General features: G+C 44.0%; 3 protein-coding genes across 3 annotated transcripts; 2 read left to right on the forward strand and 1 right to left on the reverse strand.

Moving 5' to 3' along the window:
- Positions 1-5,704: 5,704 nt before the first annotated feature.
- SODALDRAFT_330525 (carboxypeptidase A4) lies at positions 5,705-7,799 on the forward strand. Its single transcript, XM_028611218.1, has 4 exons — positions 5,705-6,278; positions 6,426-6,688; positions 6,789-6,903; positions 7,005-7,799. The coding sequence occupies exons 1-4, from the start codon at positions 5,981-5,983 to the stop codon at positions 7,598-7,600; spliced, it is 1,272 nt and encodes a 423-aa protein (XP_028468600.1). The 5' UTR covers positions 5,705-5,980; the 3' UTR covers positions 7,601-7,799.
- Positions 7,768-8,732, reverse strand: SODALDRAFT_330526 (hypothetical protein). Its single transcript, XM_028611219.1, has 2 exons — positions 7,924-8,732; positions 7,768-7,835 (listed from the first exon to the last, which is right to left on the reverse strand). Exons 1-2 carry the CDS (start codon positions 8,634-8,636, stop codon positions 7,826-7,828), a joined length of 723 nt encoding a protein of 240 aa, XP_028468601.1. The 5' UTR covers positions 8,637-8,732; the 3' UTR covers positions 7,768-7,825.
- A 731-nt stretch (positions 8,733-9,463) lies between these two features.
- Positions 9,464-11,003, forward strand: SODALDRAFT_330527 (hypothetical protein). The gene has a single exon (XM_028611220.1). It carries the CDS (start codon positions 9,524-9,526, stop codon positions 10,775-10,777), a length of 1,254 nt encoding a protein of 417 aa, XP_028468602.1. The 5' UTR covers positions 9,464-9,523; the 3' UTR covers positions 10,778-11,003.
- The last annotated feature ends 8,032 nt before the right edge of the window (positions 11,004-19,035 follow it).

The following is a 19,035-nucleotide window of genomic DNA, read 5'->3' on the forward strand; positions in this document are numbered from 1 at the left end:
AAAATACCTTAAACCCGCTTAGCCTTAGCCTTCTAGATAGTAATCTGCTATAGTAAGTCCTTAACCTAACAAACGCTATAATCTTAGACGTCTTATATTTCACCCGAAGCTAATAAACCTTATAAGAGAAGTTAAGTTAGTAGTCAGGATCTGAATAAGAGTACTCTTTAATAAGCTTCTTAACTAGATTAGACTAACCACCTTTAGCGGCTTAAACCTCTCTAACTAGGTGTTTAACAACGGGATAAATAGCCGTATCCGTATATAGTTTAACGTAGGTAATCTTATCGACTTTACTAAGGCGGTTAAGCTTAGTATAGTTATCGTACTACTAAAGGAATATAGAGAGGGATTTACCACTAAAGCGAGGAGCTCTAGTAGCGAGGGGGTTTAGGGGTGCTTTTAACGTAGTAGTGGTAAGGGGTAGGGCTTTAACGACCTCGGCGATAGTACTCTCTCGGTCACGGCTTATTAGGGTCTGCAGGAGCTTAATTAGGTCTTCGGCGGTAGTAAGGGACTGCTAACACTTAGGGGTAGCGGTAGTAGGAGTATTCGAAGCCGGCTAGGTAGTAAAGGTAGACTAGGCAGGGGTAGTGTTAGGGGTAGATCCAGGGGTAGTTATCGAAATAGTAGTCGGAGCCGCGGTAGACGTAGTAGTCGGCCTAGAAGCGGGCGGAGGTAAGGCCGTAGCCCCGATATCGTGGTTCTCCTAATCAGGGGTAGTAAAAGTAGTAGGCGTGAGAATACGGGGAATAGCCGGCGAGGGAGCCTTATTGTCGAAGTCGCTAATAACGATAACGGGGGTAGGCTTATAATACTAAGTCTAAGTGTCTATAGTGTTTAAGATATAAGTATAAGGGGGTGGGCGAATAATAATAATAGGGTTTGGGCGTTTAGGGAAAGGTTCTTCGAACTAAGTATCTAGCGAGAAGATCCTATAGATGTTTTAGATACTAGCTAGGTTCTTATATATATTATCTTATCTTAATAAGAGTAATAAGGTCTTTAATAAGAGGGTAGTAGCGGTCCTAGGTTTTACTCCGTGATATGTATCTTCGGGTCTAGCTTTTTTAACTCACCTTAAAGGCAAAGGCCCCCTATAAATAGGAGATTGCCTGTTAGTAAAGGGACTATACTCACGGATATTAATATCAGTAATATTATACGCTAAGTCTTATGAAGAAGTATTGTAACTTACTCACAGGGTCCGTAAAGGTCTTATCTATTAGACTATCGGGTCCTTATATAAGGCATCGTTATTTCGCTTCTACGCTCGGTATTAGTATTTTCTTTAGATTATTAGGGGTTAGTTACCCTAATCCGAGTCAGCTGCTCTTAGCAGTCTTATCTTTTCTTCGCTATTATACAAGAGTCTGTTTTAATTAGTGGTGGGGGTTATAAGCCTCCTATTAAGTCTATTCTATATCCGGGATCTAACTCTATCGCGATCTAATCAGTTTCTTTTATTCCTATAGTTACTACCTCCGCAGCGGCGGGTCTTAAAATTAAAAATGCTAAAGGTACTTCCAATCTTACCTATATAGTCGTTTCTTTTTCTAAATCTATTAGGATAAATCTCCCCTCGGTCTTAAAGCGTTAAATTCTTCTCGGTCGTTATGTTTATATTCCTTAGGGGTTATTAACTAATAGTCTGTTTAAGAGGGCCGGAACCTTCCTTAAGCGCCTTTTATTACTCTGATTAGGGTTAGAATACTTTAGGGACGCCGAATAAATCCGCCTCCGAGCACTATATTATAACCAGATAAAGACGTAGTGGCACTATATCGTTAAGACAAAGATTAGATAAAGAGGTTAGTCTAGTAACACCACGATACTTAACTAAAATATAACTAATAACACTATAACCTTTAGCGAAGAAGTAGATCGATAGTCACTGCTCTGATTAGGGTAACGTAAGTTAAACTAGAAAGATACCTCAAACGTAGAACAAGCAATTGCAAAAGAAGATGATAATTAAATGATGATCCCTTAATAGGGATATCCTGAGCCTGTCCTTAATATATATATATATAGGAGGTGGATCCAGTAGCCTTGAAAAGAGGGTCATATAACCGGCTGTCAGAACCACTCCAAAGCCGCATCTACGTGGTTACATTAGTTCCTAATATCCTATATCGTTAGTATATTAATATAAACGTCCTCGCGAAGACTAAGGGCTTTTTTCTTAAGCCTACTAAGCTAGCTAACGGCAAAGTTTAACGCCACGCCTCCTTCTATTCCTTCTTTAAGGATTAAAACTCTCTAACCGAGAGTCTAATAGAAGAGATCTTTACATAACGACTTAAAGAGTTCTAGCGGCGGGGTCAGTACCTAAAAATCGCAGTTAATTACGCGATGAATTTCTAGATCCTGCCCTATAAAGAGAAGCTTATATATTACTTTATAAATAAGTTCCCTTACTTCGGTAACCGTACTACCTCTATTACCGAGTCCTCGCACGCTAGCCTTAAACGGTATATCCTCTCTTCTACCGGTGACCTCGTAACTATTTTCCGTAGTATGAAGCTATACTAGAAGAATTAAGGGACGGACTTATAAATAGAGAGGGCTAACCGAATTAATATGGTGGAGTTTACAATAGTAGGAGTTCTTTTTAGCCTTATTTTACGAAGAGTTATTCTATAGACGCTTTAAAGGATTAGAATTAAGCTTGCCGACCCAGAGGTAATATGTTAAAAAGAGCGAAAGTAACCGTAATAGCTAGGGCCTTATCAGTCTTATACTATTACTAATACATTTAGCCTGCCTTATCGGTACGTACTATCTATCCACCTACGCGATTTAGAGGCGCTTAGTCATTTATTATTTAACCTCTACTAGCGATAGAATTGTTATTAGGTTAATACTAGTACTACTATTCTATCTACCACTACTCCGCCCCTTAAGCCGATAATCGTATAAGGAAAAGGCCGGCTAGAAGGAGCTGTCAAGATATCGAGTACGGGTAAGAAGAAGGGATAAGGGGAGAATAGTACTAAACGGCTCCTATCTACCTTCGAAATTACGGCTACTAAGGAAAAACGTAACGCCCTCCCCCCCTTAACGGCTCCTCCTGCCCTAACCCTATGATATAAGGCTAGTACGCAGGCGCCTTATTACTCGGCCCGGGTCTTTAATATAGATATCGACGAACCACCTTATAATAGCTTACACGATCACGAATTAGAGCGTATTTCGACTAAGTTTAAGGGTAAGATAGATACGTTGTTAAGGCGTGCCGAGGAGGAAATAATCCGCTAATATAAGGAAAAAGCAGAGCTAAGGGAGTTAGAGGCGGCGGCGTTAACTGCTTTAGAATAGCGTTAACTGCTTAAGAATACGAAAGTTCTAATTATTTTTGCTTATAGCTTATTAAGTATATAGATTAATAAGATTGATAACACTTATATAAAGTGAACTAATCTCTATATATAAATTAGGTGCGATACTTTATATACTTAAGCCTAACTTTATAGCCCCAATAAAAAGTGGGTTTTACATAGCAGATATCAGAACTTACATAACGGATAGTTATTCTCTTATTAAAGCTCCTACTAGCCACTGCTAGTCAGCTAGTATTAACTGTTATAGGGGAATAGACAATTTAACCGGTGTTGCTGTGCTAGGTGCATATAGCCACCTTATCGAGGTATGACAAACCATATTATACTAGACGTGTAGAGTACCTCGATCCCATATATCCATAGTTATTTCCCCTTATTTTTGCTAATAGATAGATATCCCCGTGAAGTACCACGAGCATTACGTAGACAAATATATACATAATTCCGCGTACCTTATTTGTGTTCTGACATGCTGCTTTAGAAAAGGTTCATATTGACCCTGCTGAGTCATAACAGAATGGGCGAAAACGGTAAGAACAGGCCACCGCCTAACGTACGCCCAGGATCGAGACCAGCCAATCCATCTTCAAGGTACTAGGTACCTCGAGCGGGGCCATTTCTCGGTGTATTTAAAGTAACTGTACCCGACTAGCAGGTAGGATGAAGTCTTCACCAATTATCTTCACCAATTGTCTTCACCAATTGAACAAGTCACTTTGCTTGTAACTTTTCCTTGTTCCGAGTCCTGACAATTCGCGTCCAGAGACAACTCCCACTACCTATGCGTTTGACGCCATGTCGGTTACCGGTTCCGAGGTTGAAGACTCGGTGACGTCGGAGCCCGTCTTCCGGAACGTTCACTGTTCCCGATATTTCCCCTGTCCTGTCCTGTCCTTGTCCCTGAAGCCCATGGAGTGCAGTATCTCGATAAGAACATGAAGCTATGGCTTATTGGCAATTGCTTGAGCTAAGCTGCAAAGGCAGGTCGCTTCGTGCTTATGTTCTAGAAGCGTCCTTTGGCTCTTTAGCCCTCTAGGCACCGCGACAAGAGCCATTGAGCTGCGCTGGATCAAGGCAAGGGTTTGGTGTGGATACTGAGTCTGTAGGGCCTGCCATCTGGAGATAGCTTGGTCTTTAGTTGTGTGGATACTACGAAGTACGGAGGCGTGCTCTTTGCATTTGGGGGTGTTGCTTTGAGTGCCCGGTTCTCGAAACCACAAGCAGAGAGTCAGAGACAACGAAAAGGATGTTCAGTTCAATGAGTTCTAAATTCCGTACATGTATGATGTACGGAGTACAGTGCAATCTTCCAAGTTGGTTGGTGCACTGGGCGTTGCGATTGCATACAGGTACTCTCCAATGCCCTCAAAGACATAAGAAGGTAACGGATTCTCGTCTCTGTAAAGATTAATGATTCCACTAAGGTACGGTTCATGATTCATCAGTTTATCAGCCCGAGGATATGGCGCATAGTAGGTACCTACAGTACCTGTACCTAAAGACCTTAGAGGCCCTGTAGCCCTGTAAGCCCACTAGCTTGGGACCTTGGGTACCTTATGTACGTACATATTATGACAAGCCCGCTATTAGTTTTCGAAGAACATTCCCCGCCGTGCCAGACGGGAAAAGGCAGGTCGGCACGCATAACCCCCTGCCGGTCCCAAGAAACGAAGGGAAGCCAAGGAGTCAAGGACCCCTCACGGCCCTTCGCTGGTAAGCGCACTTTAGGAAGGTGATAACATGCTACCTCGCCCCATTACTACGCCCAGGCCCCGCCGCCCCTTCTCCCAGTCCACAAGCCTGGGATACGAGATGTTCAACCCCAGCCTTCTTTTCTACAAAGTCTGCGTTTCTATGCAGGTCTGCGCCGGAATCAGTCCAATCGGCCGAATGTCCGGGACGAACAGAACCCACTTCTACCCCATTGCGGGGTCCTTTTCTTGGAGATTGATAGCAGAGAGTGGCAGACAGGGCACATAGACAGGACAGACAGGGAAGAGAGGGCATACAGTGGGTGAGCAATAATTTCGGTACATTTCAAAGATCCAGTGATTCGTTACTTTTGCAACATAATATGGTTTTTGCCCTAATAGAAACAAGTGTTCCCCAAAAGGTTCGAAGCATTCTACTTTGGGGTATCCCGAAACTTTTGCTCTCACTGTAGAAGGGCCCCAGACGGTAAAGCTAAGCTGATGAAGCTATCTCGTACGTTGCACTCTGTGGTCCAGTTCGCTTGGCTTACAGGCAACAGTGCAGCTGCCAGCACACATCCCTCTTCATCCCCTCGGGTATACGGGTGTGGCACATGTATGTATTGATGCGTACGTTGTACGTTGTATGACCAGATTCCCCCAGGGCCCCAACGTCATGCTGCCAAGATGATATGCTCCTTGCAGGAGCACCGAACCAGTTACCACATCGTGGACGCAAAAACGGGCAGCGTATCCTTACCCGAACCAAGCGAAGCATCTCGCGACTCCACTCCGTTGTTCCCTCCCCTCGTGCTCCCCCAGGGGTACATAAGGCAGTGCTCCCTCCCCGCAGATCATCCCCGGATTTCACTTCCTCAGTGCCATTGTCGGTAGCAACTCCTCCCTCCCGATAAGACAACTGCAGCAGCCGCACGCGATCAAACCATGAAGTCCGCCGCCGGTGCCCTCGCCCTGGCGCTGCCCTTCGTGGCCGCCAAGGCCTCCTACGACGGCTACAAGGCCTTCCACATCGATAGCCACCACAGCTACGAGGCCCTGCAGGAGAAGCTGTCCGCCCTCCACGTCGTCGACATTGGCTGCGGCGATGACCACGACCACCTCGACATCGCCGTCGCCCCGGAGGACATTGCGGCCTTTGAGGCCCTCGGTCTCGACGCCTCCGTCGTCGCCCAGGACGTTGGTGTGGAGCTGGCCCGCGAGGGAGCTCTCAAGCCTTATACCGGTGCGTACACCAGTTCATGAGAGTCCATGCCCGTTACCTTGGCACATTGTGTTACCATGCCCCGTGGCCCCCAGCCATGGCCCTGGCCCATGCTTCTTAACAACATGAAGTTAACATAACACTAACATGAAACCTTCCAAACAACAGCCACGGTCAAGGCCGCCGGTGAGGTCCCCGGGCTTCCCGAAATGAGCTGGTTCGAGTCGTACCACGAGTTCGAAGACCACCTTCAGTTCCTCGAGGACGTCCATGCCGCCTTCCCCAACAACTCGGAGACCTTCGTCGCCGGCGAGTCTCTGGAGGGCCGCCCTATCTCGGGTATCCACCTCTGGGGACGCGATGGTCCTAACGCCCACGAGGCCATCGTCTGGCACGGCACCGTCCACGCTCGCGAGTGGATCGTCGCTCCGGTATGTCGGACTGTGCTTTGAATGGTCATGTTGGCTGGGGGCAGAACATAAAGTGAGAACATGAAGAGAGACGCGAAACTAAGAGATCAATCCCCCACAGACCGTCGAATACCTCCTTTACCAGCTTGTCGACGGCTACCAGAAGCGTACTTGCACTGCCGTCCGCGCCATTGACAACTACGACTTTTACATCATGCCCGTCGTCAACCCCGATGGTAAGCCCCGTGCCCACTCATTTGCCTTCCCCCCCCCTCCTCCTCTCCCCCCCCGTCTCCCCCCCTCCCCTGCCTCGGGCCCTCGACTAATATCATATTAGGCTTCGTCTACACCTACACCGACGACCGCCTGTGGCGCAAGAACCGCCAGCACCGCGAAGGCGCAACCTGCGTCGGCACCGACATCAACCGTAACTGGCCCCACCACTGGGACGTCCCCGGCGGCTCCTCGCCGAACCCCTGCTCGGGCACCTACCGCGGCGAGGCGCCGGGCGACACGCCCGAGATGGCCGTGCTGACGAACCACACGCTCGAGGTCGGCGGCCGCAACGGCCTGAAGCTCTTTGTCGACTGGCACGCCTACAGCCAGCTCATCATGCTGCCCTACGGCTACGACTGCAGCAAGGCGGCCGAGAACAACGACTACCAGATGGAGCTGGCCGGCGGTGTCGCCGAGGCCATCCGCAGCGTCGACGGCCGCGTTTTCGTCTACGGCCCGACTTGCCCTACCATCTACCAGACCTCCGGTGTTAGCATGGACTGGGCGTACGATATTGCCGGCGCTGAGCTGTCTTGGGGTTATGAGCTGCGCCCTGCTAATGCTCGGGATGGTGGCTTCGTGCTGCCGCCTGAGGATATCCTTGTTTCGGGCCAGGAGCAGTGGGCGGGTATCAAGCATCTCCTCAACAACTTCTAAATGGGTCTTGCCTCTTGACCCAGCCGGCACTACTTATGGGAACATGAAGGCTCATGTTTTCGGGAGTGGGTTCACATGTGGATAGAATACTTGAAACTGTCGCAAAAAAGAGCGCCAGAAAATGCGCCAGGAAATAGTGGAGGAGAAGGAAATACCTCAATTGCTTTGGCTGTCTCGAATTCCGAAGGCTCAACCTGCTTTGACTTTTCTTTTGACTTGCATGTTCTAGACTGATGTGAGTTGATGCCACTCGCTCGCTCGCCGCCATTCGTGATGCGCCATGAAAAGGCAGTGCAGCCGGGATAACGAAACACTCACTTCAGAAAACCCACGGTATAAACCGCGCCGTCTTCGCATGCCACCTCTCCCACTCCCCGCCAAACGCAGACTTCAACAACCGCTCCTCCTGCTTCACCCGCGCCGAGATACCCCCCGCCATCAGCGCCAGCGCGACCGAGACCAACCCCCACTGCCACTCCCGAATCGCGAGGCACCAACCCCCCGGAAGCCAGCTGCTCAGCGCACCGTCCGGCCGTAGCAGCAGCGCCGCGTTGGAGAGCACCAGGATCGCCAGTCCCGTGTAGCTGGGGTGCTGCACGTAGCGGTAGATGCCGGAGGTGGTGAGGCGGTCGGGCTTGGTGAGGGTGAAGGTGAAGTTCGTGCCGAGCGTCGAGTAAGGGACGAGGCGGAGGGGGATGCCGGCGCAGAGGATGAGGGCTAGGGGAATGGCGGTACGGGGGGACCAGGTGAGGAGAGATTCGTTGAGGTTGTGGTTTTCGGCGGCGCGGCGGAGGAGGTGGAGGGGGATGTTGGGGTGGTGGTAGGCGAGGGCGGATGTGTGGAGGGATAAGAGGGTGAATGGTGCCAGGATGGCTCGGATGGTGAACTTGTGGGTGATTCGCAGCCAGTGCATCAGGTCCGGGGGATGGTCGGCGTTGTTCATGTTGTCCTCGGCGTTCGGCGGTGAGAGGGCGATGCAGGTGCCGATGGTGGAAGCGGCTATTGCTGCTGATAGCGATACTTGTTGGAGGGACATTGTGATGGCTGTATGATAAGCGTAGTCGATATGGACATGAGATAGACGGACGGTGGAAGGTGACGAAGGGAAGAAAAGAGAGAGAGTTGAGTGCACAGCAAGTTCCACGCGTTTTAGTGGGACGTTTCGGTATTTCTTTGATTACTTGGCCGTTACGCGGGTAAAACAGGGACGCGTGACATCTCAGTCGCACCAATTAGACATCAATTCCCCCCTGTCGAGTCCGTGAAGATGGCGATGATCCCTTATGATTTTCAAGTCCAAGACAATCGCATTAATACGTCTTACTGTGCACATCGCAGAATTCCCCGTTTCTGATTAGGATGGCTGCGACTTTCGAGCGTCATTAATACTGAGTCGCCTGGAGAAGAAGGGGAACAGAGAAAGGCGTGCACTTTTATTCGGTGGGTCTTAACTCTTGTCTAAGACATGGCGATAGCTTCAATTCACATCCCAATGAGGAACCGATAGTTCGTGATTGGCTACGACTGGCAAATTGCGGAAATCTTTTAAACACTTATCGCCTATCTCGCCCCGGTATCTACCGAGACCGAGGCCGAGACCGAGACCGCCAGACCGCCAGACCGCCAGAAGACCGGTGGGTGGTACCTAGTGGTTGACTCCGGGCCGGTATCTTTTTATCCGCCTAATAGGACAAAGATTAGAGATACACGTGTAAGTCTAGCACATAGAGTCGACGTCTCGTGACGTGACCGGTGACCGCCGAGTACACGTACCTCACTAGCACTATTAGCACAGCATGAGGGGGTCCGCCGAACTGATAAGGATGCGCCGGGACGCTCCTCGACTGCAGCAACGGGCTGTCAGTCTCAACTGTCACTGACATTCCCAGCATTCATGTTCACTGCGACTACATTATTTTCACAATGTATTCAGGCTCGGGCTTCCTCGCAATCCTCGACAAAACACAAGGTCTCGCAGCTTTCGTGGCCCTGTCGCTTATTATCATCATCGCAGTCGTGTTGCGGCTTTATCGCCCGCAGCATAGTCCCCCTCCCGCCGGAAAGTCGACGACAAACGCCTCAAAGCGCGCGAAAAAAGACGAAAATAATCCCGAAAAACGGATACCCTCTGACTTCCAAGCCCCTACACCAACTCCCTATCCAGACTGGTCGATCAGACATACAAAACCGCTGCCGTACAGACCATTCCGCTATGGCCCCAAGTACAACGTGACCATGGGCCTCCGGGCAATCCACCACGACGACTGGATCGAGCTCGACAACCAATTCCCCAAATTCCACGCCGAAAAAGCCCGCCGCATCGCCGACCGCGGGGAGAAATGCACCAAGACCGCCCCCGAAGCCTACCCCGCCGCCCTCGAGCTCCTCGAAGAACTAGCCCGCTACCTGCCCGCCCGCTACCCGACCCTCTTCCGCCTTACGGAAACCGGGCGCCTCGTCAACCTCTGGTCGGGGGAGTCGTTCGACATGGCCGAACGTCCGCTGGCCGAGGACCCCATGGCCGTGTGCGCGCGGCTGGTCCAGGACGACCTGGCCATCATGGTGGAGCGGGAGGACGACGGGCAGTACTACCTCCTCGCCGGGTCGATCCTGCTGCCCGGGTTCTGGCGGCTGGGGGACAAGTTCGGCATGGCGCTCTCGGAAATCCACTCGACGGGCGACGTGCCGCAGTTCCGCGAGAAGCTCGAGGCCGGCATGGGGAAATTCTTCGCACGGCTGCGCCCCGACGAGCTGTACGCCCGGCATAACTACTTCATGCAGGTGGATGACGGGCTGGGGTGGAGCCGTAGCATCGGATCCGAGGACGCGCCCGAGGGGTCGAGGGGGTGGGGCGCCGTCAAGGAAGGGGACAAACCCATCGAAGAGGTGTGGTTCCGGTCCGAGAGGCAGACGTTGCGCAGGTTGCCGAGGACCGGGGCGGTGGTGTTCACTATTCGGACGTACTTTCACCCCATGACCGAGGTGGCGCGCGAGGACTACGTTCCTGGTAGGCTGGCCAGCGCTATACGGAGCTGGGGCCCGGATGTGAGGCGCTATAAAGGGCTGGAGAAGTTCGAGCGCGTCTTGCTGGAGTATCTTGACGAGCAGCACCAAAAGCAGGTCGAGCAGGGACTGGACCTTGGTAAGGAGGATGAGATGCGACGATATCCATGGTAGAGGGTTGCCAAATCGTGTATGGATAGACGCAGCGTCTCAAAAAAAAAATAGAAAAAAGGGGCTTCATTGAGGGGAACGGACTTTCTCGGTTCGACATCGGAGACCGAGGTTAATCCACCTCTGTGGGCATAGTCCCTATATATGGGTATAGGTCCTACACGAGGGTACTAGACCCACACAGTATAGCTTATATACGCGGGTCAGGTAACGGGTTTACACACTATATCTTTGGCTAGCTGTATATATATCCTAGATAGTCACCTAGCTAGCTATATATACACGTTTTCTATATATATTACTATAATCTGGTAATAACTAGTCCTTTTTACGATCGTTAAAACGCCGCGTATCGCGATACTAGTCTATAATAGACACTAGCTTCGTTTCGACCTCTATATATAGCCGGAGGGCGTACTCTACGCTCGATACTTACTACGTTATTATTAGAACCGCACTAAACACTATATAGAGATCATGTAACACGATTTATAGGTAATTCGCTTTGTTTTATAATAGAATAATACTATAAATCTAGACCTGTCCGACTACGAGATCCCTTACCCAATCGAGTGGGTTAAAGAACGAGTAGCTAGTATCCGTAGACTATTTCGGACTTTTCGATATAAATTTATATAAATCTATATAAACCTCCCCTCTTCTACTAACTAATTATAACCACCTATCTAGACTTATAACGTAACGTTAACGTCTATATATACTACCCCGTATAATTCACTATAGAACGTACTAGTGCCTATTACCCCGCTCGCCTAACGTATTACTACCCTTAATATCTAAGATACACCTATTCCGCTAGCAAGCTAATCCTAAGCCTAAACTATATAGATAAATTAGTTCGGCAGAATAAGCCTTTCACCTCTACTACCCCTACTATAACGCGGATTACACAGATATCGAAACCCGCTATAAGACGATCCTTAAAGCCTCCTACCCTTACTAGACTCACCGTAACGGTTATATAATTCGGATCCATTATATAGTTTACAGACATTAAGTCCGGAACTATTATACGTCTTAAATATAGCAGATAATAACCCTAGCTAAGGCTAGGAGGATATATAATAAGAATAACTATCCCCTAAAGACGAACGTATAGTCCGTATCTTTAGTCGAGTAATAACTTAAGCTATAGTCTAGGTCTACATACAATAAGCTTACGCTTAGCCACCTTAAATAACTATAACCCGATAGTAAAATACACCCCTAAAGCCCGAAGTACCCTAAACACCCTAACGCCCCTAAACGGAGGTTATATATATAGTATAGCTCCGTCTATTAGATATCGGCTAATTTAACCCGAGAGCCAGAGACCTAGACCGTTCGGATATTATTATATAAGGTAGTAACCCGGTATATATAGATATCTACGTGTTTACGGATCGATTACTCAGAATTCACGCCAATAAACTATAAGCCCTCCGGGATATATAGACTTAATACCTTAGGGGAGATACTTTAAAATAGTACTTATATCTCCTAATCTAACCGGATAGGAAGCTACTTAAATAAGCCGATATCCAGATAGTGTGCGAGAAACTAACCGAAGACTTTAAGCCCGATCGCTTAAAGGTACTCGCTTTTTAGTAGGGATCTAACTATACTATTATAGATATCGTAAAGGGTAATAGAATTCACGATTTTATATAAAAGATACTTCGTGCCGCACGCGATATAAATATAGGTAAAGTAGGCAGACTTAACGCTATTTATAATAAAATGGATAGACTCGTTTAAATAGTAATCCTGCCGCCGGTAGACGATACTACCCCGAAATAATAGCTAGATTAGATTAAGAAGCGTAAAAACACACTCACTACACTTACTAGAGAGGGATATCGGCCACCTAACCATTATAATATAGTCGCTACCTAATAAAATAGACCAGGCCGTTCTATATTTAACCGGTCGCTATATACCGGTGGATAATTCCGATAGTAACCTAATATCACGCCGACTACTATATAAACTAGCAATTCTAACAGGTATAATATAACACCTAACACTATAACCGGACCCCGTCCCTAATAACCCACGTAGAAATAACTATTATAGGGAAGCTAGCCGTTAAATTACCGTAACTGATAGAGTAACTAGCCGAACACACGTAAGCTATAGCCTAACTACCGCTCGTATTAAAAGCTAACGGCTAAAGCTTATTAGGCTAATATAAATAAACCTAATAAATAATAGATATAATAATAATAAATAATCGAGTATTACCCTATTAATAACGAACCACCTTAAGAAATTAACTCCGAGGACGTACCCGATACCTATAATCAAGAATTTTATAAATAAGGTGATAACTAATACCGTATTCTAAAGGATAAGGGAAGTAATAAGAATAATTATAATTATCATATTATACCTATAATACTAATAGTTCCCGTAATACCCCTTAACCAGCCCTAATACCACTACTATCGAGAATTATTCCTAAGTAATAATAAATTGTATAAACACGTTAAATAAGTCCACTAAGTCACGTAAGTACGTGAAATTATAGACTTAATAGCCACCTAACCACCTATACTATAGAATAATAATATAGAAACACGCCCTTAGACCGAAACTCTAGTAAAATAGTCTACGGTTAACGCTAGCTACGATATAGGTATAGGTTACAGATTTAGATCCTATACCTACCTTAAGTATACTATTACTACCGATACGAAGGATAAGATTCTAATCTGTACTAATATAGGCTATTCTGTGATACATATTAACCGTATATTCCTCCGTAACAGCTACCCTAACCTCTAAATTAGATATTGCGCTATACCTATTACTATTTATAGTATAGGCATTAATATATACGCTACTAAAGAATACGTGTTACTGCTATTCCGATTTAAAGGCATATATAACGATTAACCCACTATTATAATATTTATTAGAGAGGTATTAGTTATCGATAACCTTAAAGCTAATATACTCCTTAGTATGGATTATATAGTACCCGAGTAATTTAATATTTAAAATAGCATAAATATAATAATTATATATAGCTATTAAGTCGAAATCCTAATACTTTATCGGTTATATACACGCCGTTAACGAATTAAGGTCGTTATATAAGGCCCCGTTAAAATTCCCCCGTATTCAACGAGCTTTACTATAGTTAATTATAAAACGACGGATTACTAAGATTATATACTCGAACCTATAGATTTACCCCAGCCGTTATAAACCTATACTATACTCTATAACTCTAAGCTTTAATTAATTCCACTATAAAACTAAGCGGACGAAGTTTACCATATAGAGTCGGGTATATATATCGGCTATATAATATTAATCGACCGCGATTACTATACTTAGATAGCCTATAACGCCGAAGTAGTAACAGAAACGGTATATAAAGGCGAGTCGTATAATAGATAACTTCCTAATAAACCCCGCTATATCCTCTAAGACGCTATGCTAGACGAAGCGGCTATATATAGACACGAAACAGGTATTAGACTATATATATACGAAGGATTAGAAAAGCTTATGGATATAATCTCACACTATAAAGACGTCTTTACTAATAAGGGCTTCGTATATATCCCCGAAGATTTATAAATACGGGTAAAATTTCGACCCGACTAGTATAACCGTATCCCTAAAAGATATCGGGTGAATCTAATGAATGTAAAGAACTAAATAGTTATCGATATAACTATTAATAAGCTAATTAAACACGGTAAAGCCTGTAAAACTATACACGATATTTTATTTTCCTGGCTAGTATTCGTAGTGTGGAATAAGATAGACGATTAATAGAAAAAGAAAGGCAGAATAGTCGTGGACGTACAACCCTTTAACGATACTATTATAATAAACGTATACCCTATACGTATATAAGACGAGATCATATAACACGTCGCAGGTAAAAAATAGATTATTATACTCGATACTATAAGTTTCTACTATTGATAGTAAGTTTACCTAGATTATATATAGGCCTTTACCGTCACTACGGTAAGGGGATAGTATATATTTAAATATCCTTTTATAGGCTTTAAGAATTCGAACGCCTATATTTAACTAATAATAGATAACCTACTCGAGGGCATAGCCGCTAAGACCTACTACGACGATATCGTAGTAGTAAGCACTACCTTTAAAGAGCACCTATGAGACGTTCTAGAAGTCCTGTACCGTTTTTAGTACTTTAACCTATCTATAAGCGCTCGTAAATCGGTAGTAGCCTATCTATTAGCTATCGTTCTTAGTAAGCTCATAGACGTATAGAGCCTTTTAATACCCGAAGAGAAACTTAAGGCTATCCGTATAATCGAATTCCCTAAAACACTTAAGTAACTGGAGTACTGGATCGGCCTCGTAATATCGCTTCGGCACTATATTCCTAAATTCGCGATACTTATAGAACTATTTAAAATACGTATGGCGAATCTTATTAAATAATACCGCCGAACTAAAGTATAATAGACACAGGTATAACTCTAAGAAGGCCCGAAGCTAACGGCTAAACGTAATTCTAAACTAGCCCGAACCGCCTAGGCCCGATTAATTAATATCCTACTCCCGACAGGATATAAGATATAAGCTTTCCACGTCGTGAAATAAACCCTCTACTGAAATATCGCGTTAGCTATATTTAACCTATACGATAAACTTTTTATCGATATAGACGTATTATATAACGGAATCGGCGTTCACGTCTATTATATCGAGAAAAAAGCCCTAGAAAAGATACTTATAGACTATATAAAAATAGCTTACCCGCCCCGGACCGCTATAAGACCTATCGCGTTTATTTCTCGAGTACTACGTCTAATAGAAAAGAAGTACTGGGTAACCGAACTTAAGATCGTAGGCTTAGTGTGGACGCTTTCTAAAATATGCTACTAGATTAAAAATATCAGAAATCCACCCGTTATTATTATTCCCGACTACTAAGCGATTATTAATATAATACGTTAACTGGATATCTCTAATACTACGTCGAGAACGGGCGCTAATAAAAAGATTCTTAGGGCTATAGAATATATCTTTTAATTCGAATTCTAAGTTATCTATAAACCCGGTAAAGACTATATAGTTCCCGATACGCTTAGTAGATTACCGGTAGTATACGATACCACGGAAATAGGATAAGGGTAACTCGACGAATTACCTTAGGATAGACCTAAACACGTATACCTTATATTACCACCTATACGATTATACCCACCTAATACCGAAGCCACTAAGGCTTACCTAAACGACATACGTGATAATATTAGAGTTTAAGTATAATTACCTAATTAGACACTTAAAGTAACGATATTACTCGTTTAGATATTACCCGAATTTAAACGTAAAATCCTAGAAGGCTATAATACTAACCTATTCTAGCGAAATATTATAGTAACCCTTTAATAAAACGCAGAACTCGAGCTATATAACCGAGCTAAACTACTATTCGAATAGTAAACTAACGGCCTACTTTAGTACGTGTCCGATAGCCTTCCCCGCCTCTATATCCCACGGACATATTAGCTTAATATCTTCACGATAATCCACGACGGAAACTACTTAGGATACGCTAAACTCGTATAATTCCTACACTAATTTTACATCCACTAAGGCTATAAGGAATTCCGGCGATACCTTTTAACTTACCCGATATATAAAATCTACTCGAAGCTATATTATAAACCTTACGGTAGCCTCTAGCCTATTATTCTACCACTATACCCGTACTATATAGTTATTATCGACTTCGTGCTTATACTGCCCGAATCGCCGGACGGATATAATTCGGCACTTATAAGCGTCGATAAGCATTTGAAAGAACTTCTTATAATGCCCGGTACGACTAATTAGATAGCAGAATAATAGGCCGACGCCTATCTTAACACCTTACTCCGTAGTAATTAGGGTATACCTAAAATTATTATTAGCGATAAAGACCCTAAATTCCTATCTAAATTCTAGCAATAACTCTAGAAAAGACTCGGTACTACGCTAGTCTATACTACCGTATACTACTCGTAAACCGATAGTTAAACAGAACGCGTTATATAAATCGTCGAATTCGTACTATAATTCTATATCGATATATTAAAATAACCCGAGATATAGGAAAAAGCACTACCTTAACTATATTTCGAGTATAATATAATAAGATCTAGTATTACTAGATATAGCCTAGTAGAAATCGTTAAAGGCTTTACGCTAAATAATATTATAATAATACTGGCTAAGATAGAACTATACGCCCCTCCTATAGCTAGGCTCGAAGCCGTAGATATAATCGCAGAAGCGGCTATATCTATAAAACAACACTACGATCGCCGACACACGCCTAAGTTTTTTAACGTTAAAGATAAAGTGTATATTAGGCTATATAAAGGATACTTAATTCCGGCATCTTATATAATATCCACTAAACTAGGCTAATAATACGCCGGTCTATTCGAGATCACCGAATAAGTCGGCCGCCTTATATATAGACTTAAGCTTCCGGACTCGTGGAAGATACACGACGTTATATTAATCGACCACCTAGAGCTAGCTATATTTAACCCGTACGGCCGATATATTCCCCCGATCTAACCTATCGTGATAAAGATACTACTAATCGAAAAGATTATTATAGAAAGATAATCTAAGACTCGCCGTAACTACTTAGTTCGTTTTATAAACCTTCTAGCTATATAGAATTAATAGCTCTTATATAAAGCTATTATACGCTAATATAATAGAGTAGAGTTATTACGCGAATATAACACGGCTACTAAATAGCAGCACTAATACTATTCTTAACACGGATAAGGTAAGAGCACTATTCGGTAATAACCACCGCTTTTACCTGTCTAAATAAGCTAATCCTTTCTAATATAAATAGTTCTCCTGACCTTTAATAAACTCTTCTCTTAGTTTATCTCCTTTACCTTACTAATAACTTATTTAGTATATCTCCCCTTTCTTTTCTACCTCATAACGTTTACCGTTCTCTATATTAATCCGTTTTCCCTACCTATCTCTTACTACTATATTTCTAATATAATACCCTAAATATAACGAAAATATATAATAATTTCCCCTACTATGACATGATAGAGGAAACCGACACTCTCGGCCTCCTAACTAAACCCCTTTAAGTTAAAACGCCTAATACCTATAATAATAGTTAGTATTAGGCTACCGAAAACGATAGTTAGTATTAGGCCACCGAAAACGACCCTAATAACGAGAAATAAAAATAGTTTACTTAAACCGCGGACGACTATAATACGCCTACTAAGAAACGTAAACGCGCTACTAAGAAAATAATTACCCCCCGTAAAAAAAGTAATACTTAATTAACCGATAAGATAGCTAAGCTTTATAACGATAACCTTATTAAAATTATCTAGTGCAGGGAACTTATTCTCTAGACCTAGGGTATATACGAAGACTAGCTCGATAACGCCGTGGTTAGGGAATACCTAAACTAAATTAAGAACCGCGTAAACTTAGATAAGGATAGTCCCTAGCGTTACATAATACTATAAGTTAATAACACTAAACTAATATAAGTATATAATAATAAATAGAGCGTATCTAATATACCTAGAGTCACTCGCCTTACCTATATACTAGATACTAAACCTTATACTCCGGAACCAGAGTATATTTAGGCTATTATAAATACTATCCTACGTACCTTAGAGATCCCTAAGAGATTTATAGGTAATAATAAATACCTGTAAATTATAATTAAGTTACTCCCTTACTTCACACCCTGGCTATAATAGTATAACGTCCCTGCCCGAAAAAACGCTAAAGTCGCTCCCACTTAACCTAGCTACGCTAGTATTAACCTAACCGACACGTAGACTATACTAAACTATATACAGGACTAGCTTAGCACTCTCGCGGCGGATCTTACCTAAATAGAACTCCGCTACGATAACACTACTAACTAACTTAACTAACTATTCGCGGACGTAACGGAGATTAAAAATCGTATAACCGTACTATAGTTTAACGAACTCACTAATAAGATAACGGAAGCGAAGGATCTATTATAGAAGATACTCGATAGGTTTAATATTAAATACTAATCTAAGGCGTTATATAACGACGAGGACGTTATTTAATTCAAGAGAGGGCAGACTATAAGCATAGTCCCTATATATAGGTATAGGTCCTATACGAGGGTACTAGACCTATATAGCATAGCTTATATACGCCGATTAGGTGACGGGTTTATATACTATATCTTTAGCTAGCCATATATATATCCTAGATAGTCACTT

This window comes from Sodiomyces alkalinus (assembly GCF_003711515.1).
Source record: "Sodiomyces alkalinus F11 unplaced genomic scaffold SODALscaffold_2, whole genome shotgun sequence".
NCBI lineage: Eukaryota > Fungi > Ascomycota > Sordariomycetes > Glomerellales > Plectosphaerellaceae > Sodiomyces > Sodiomyces alkalinus.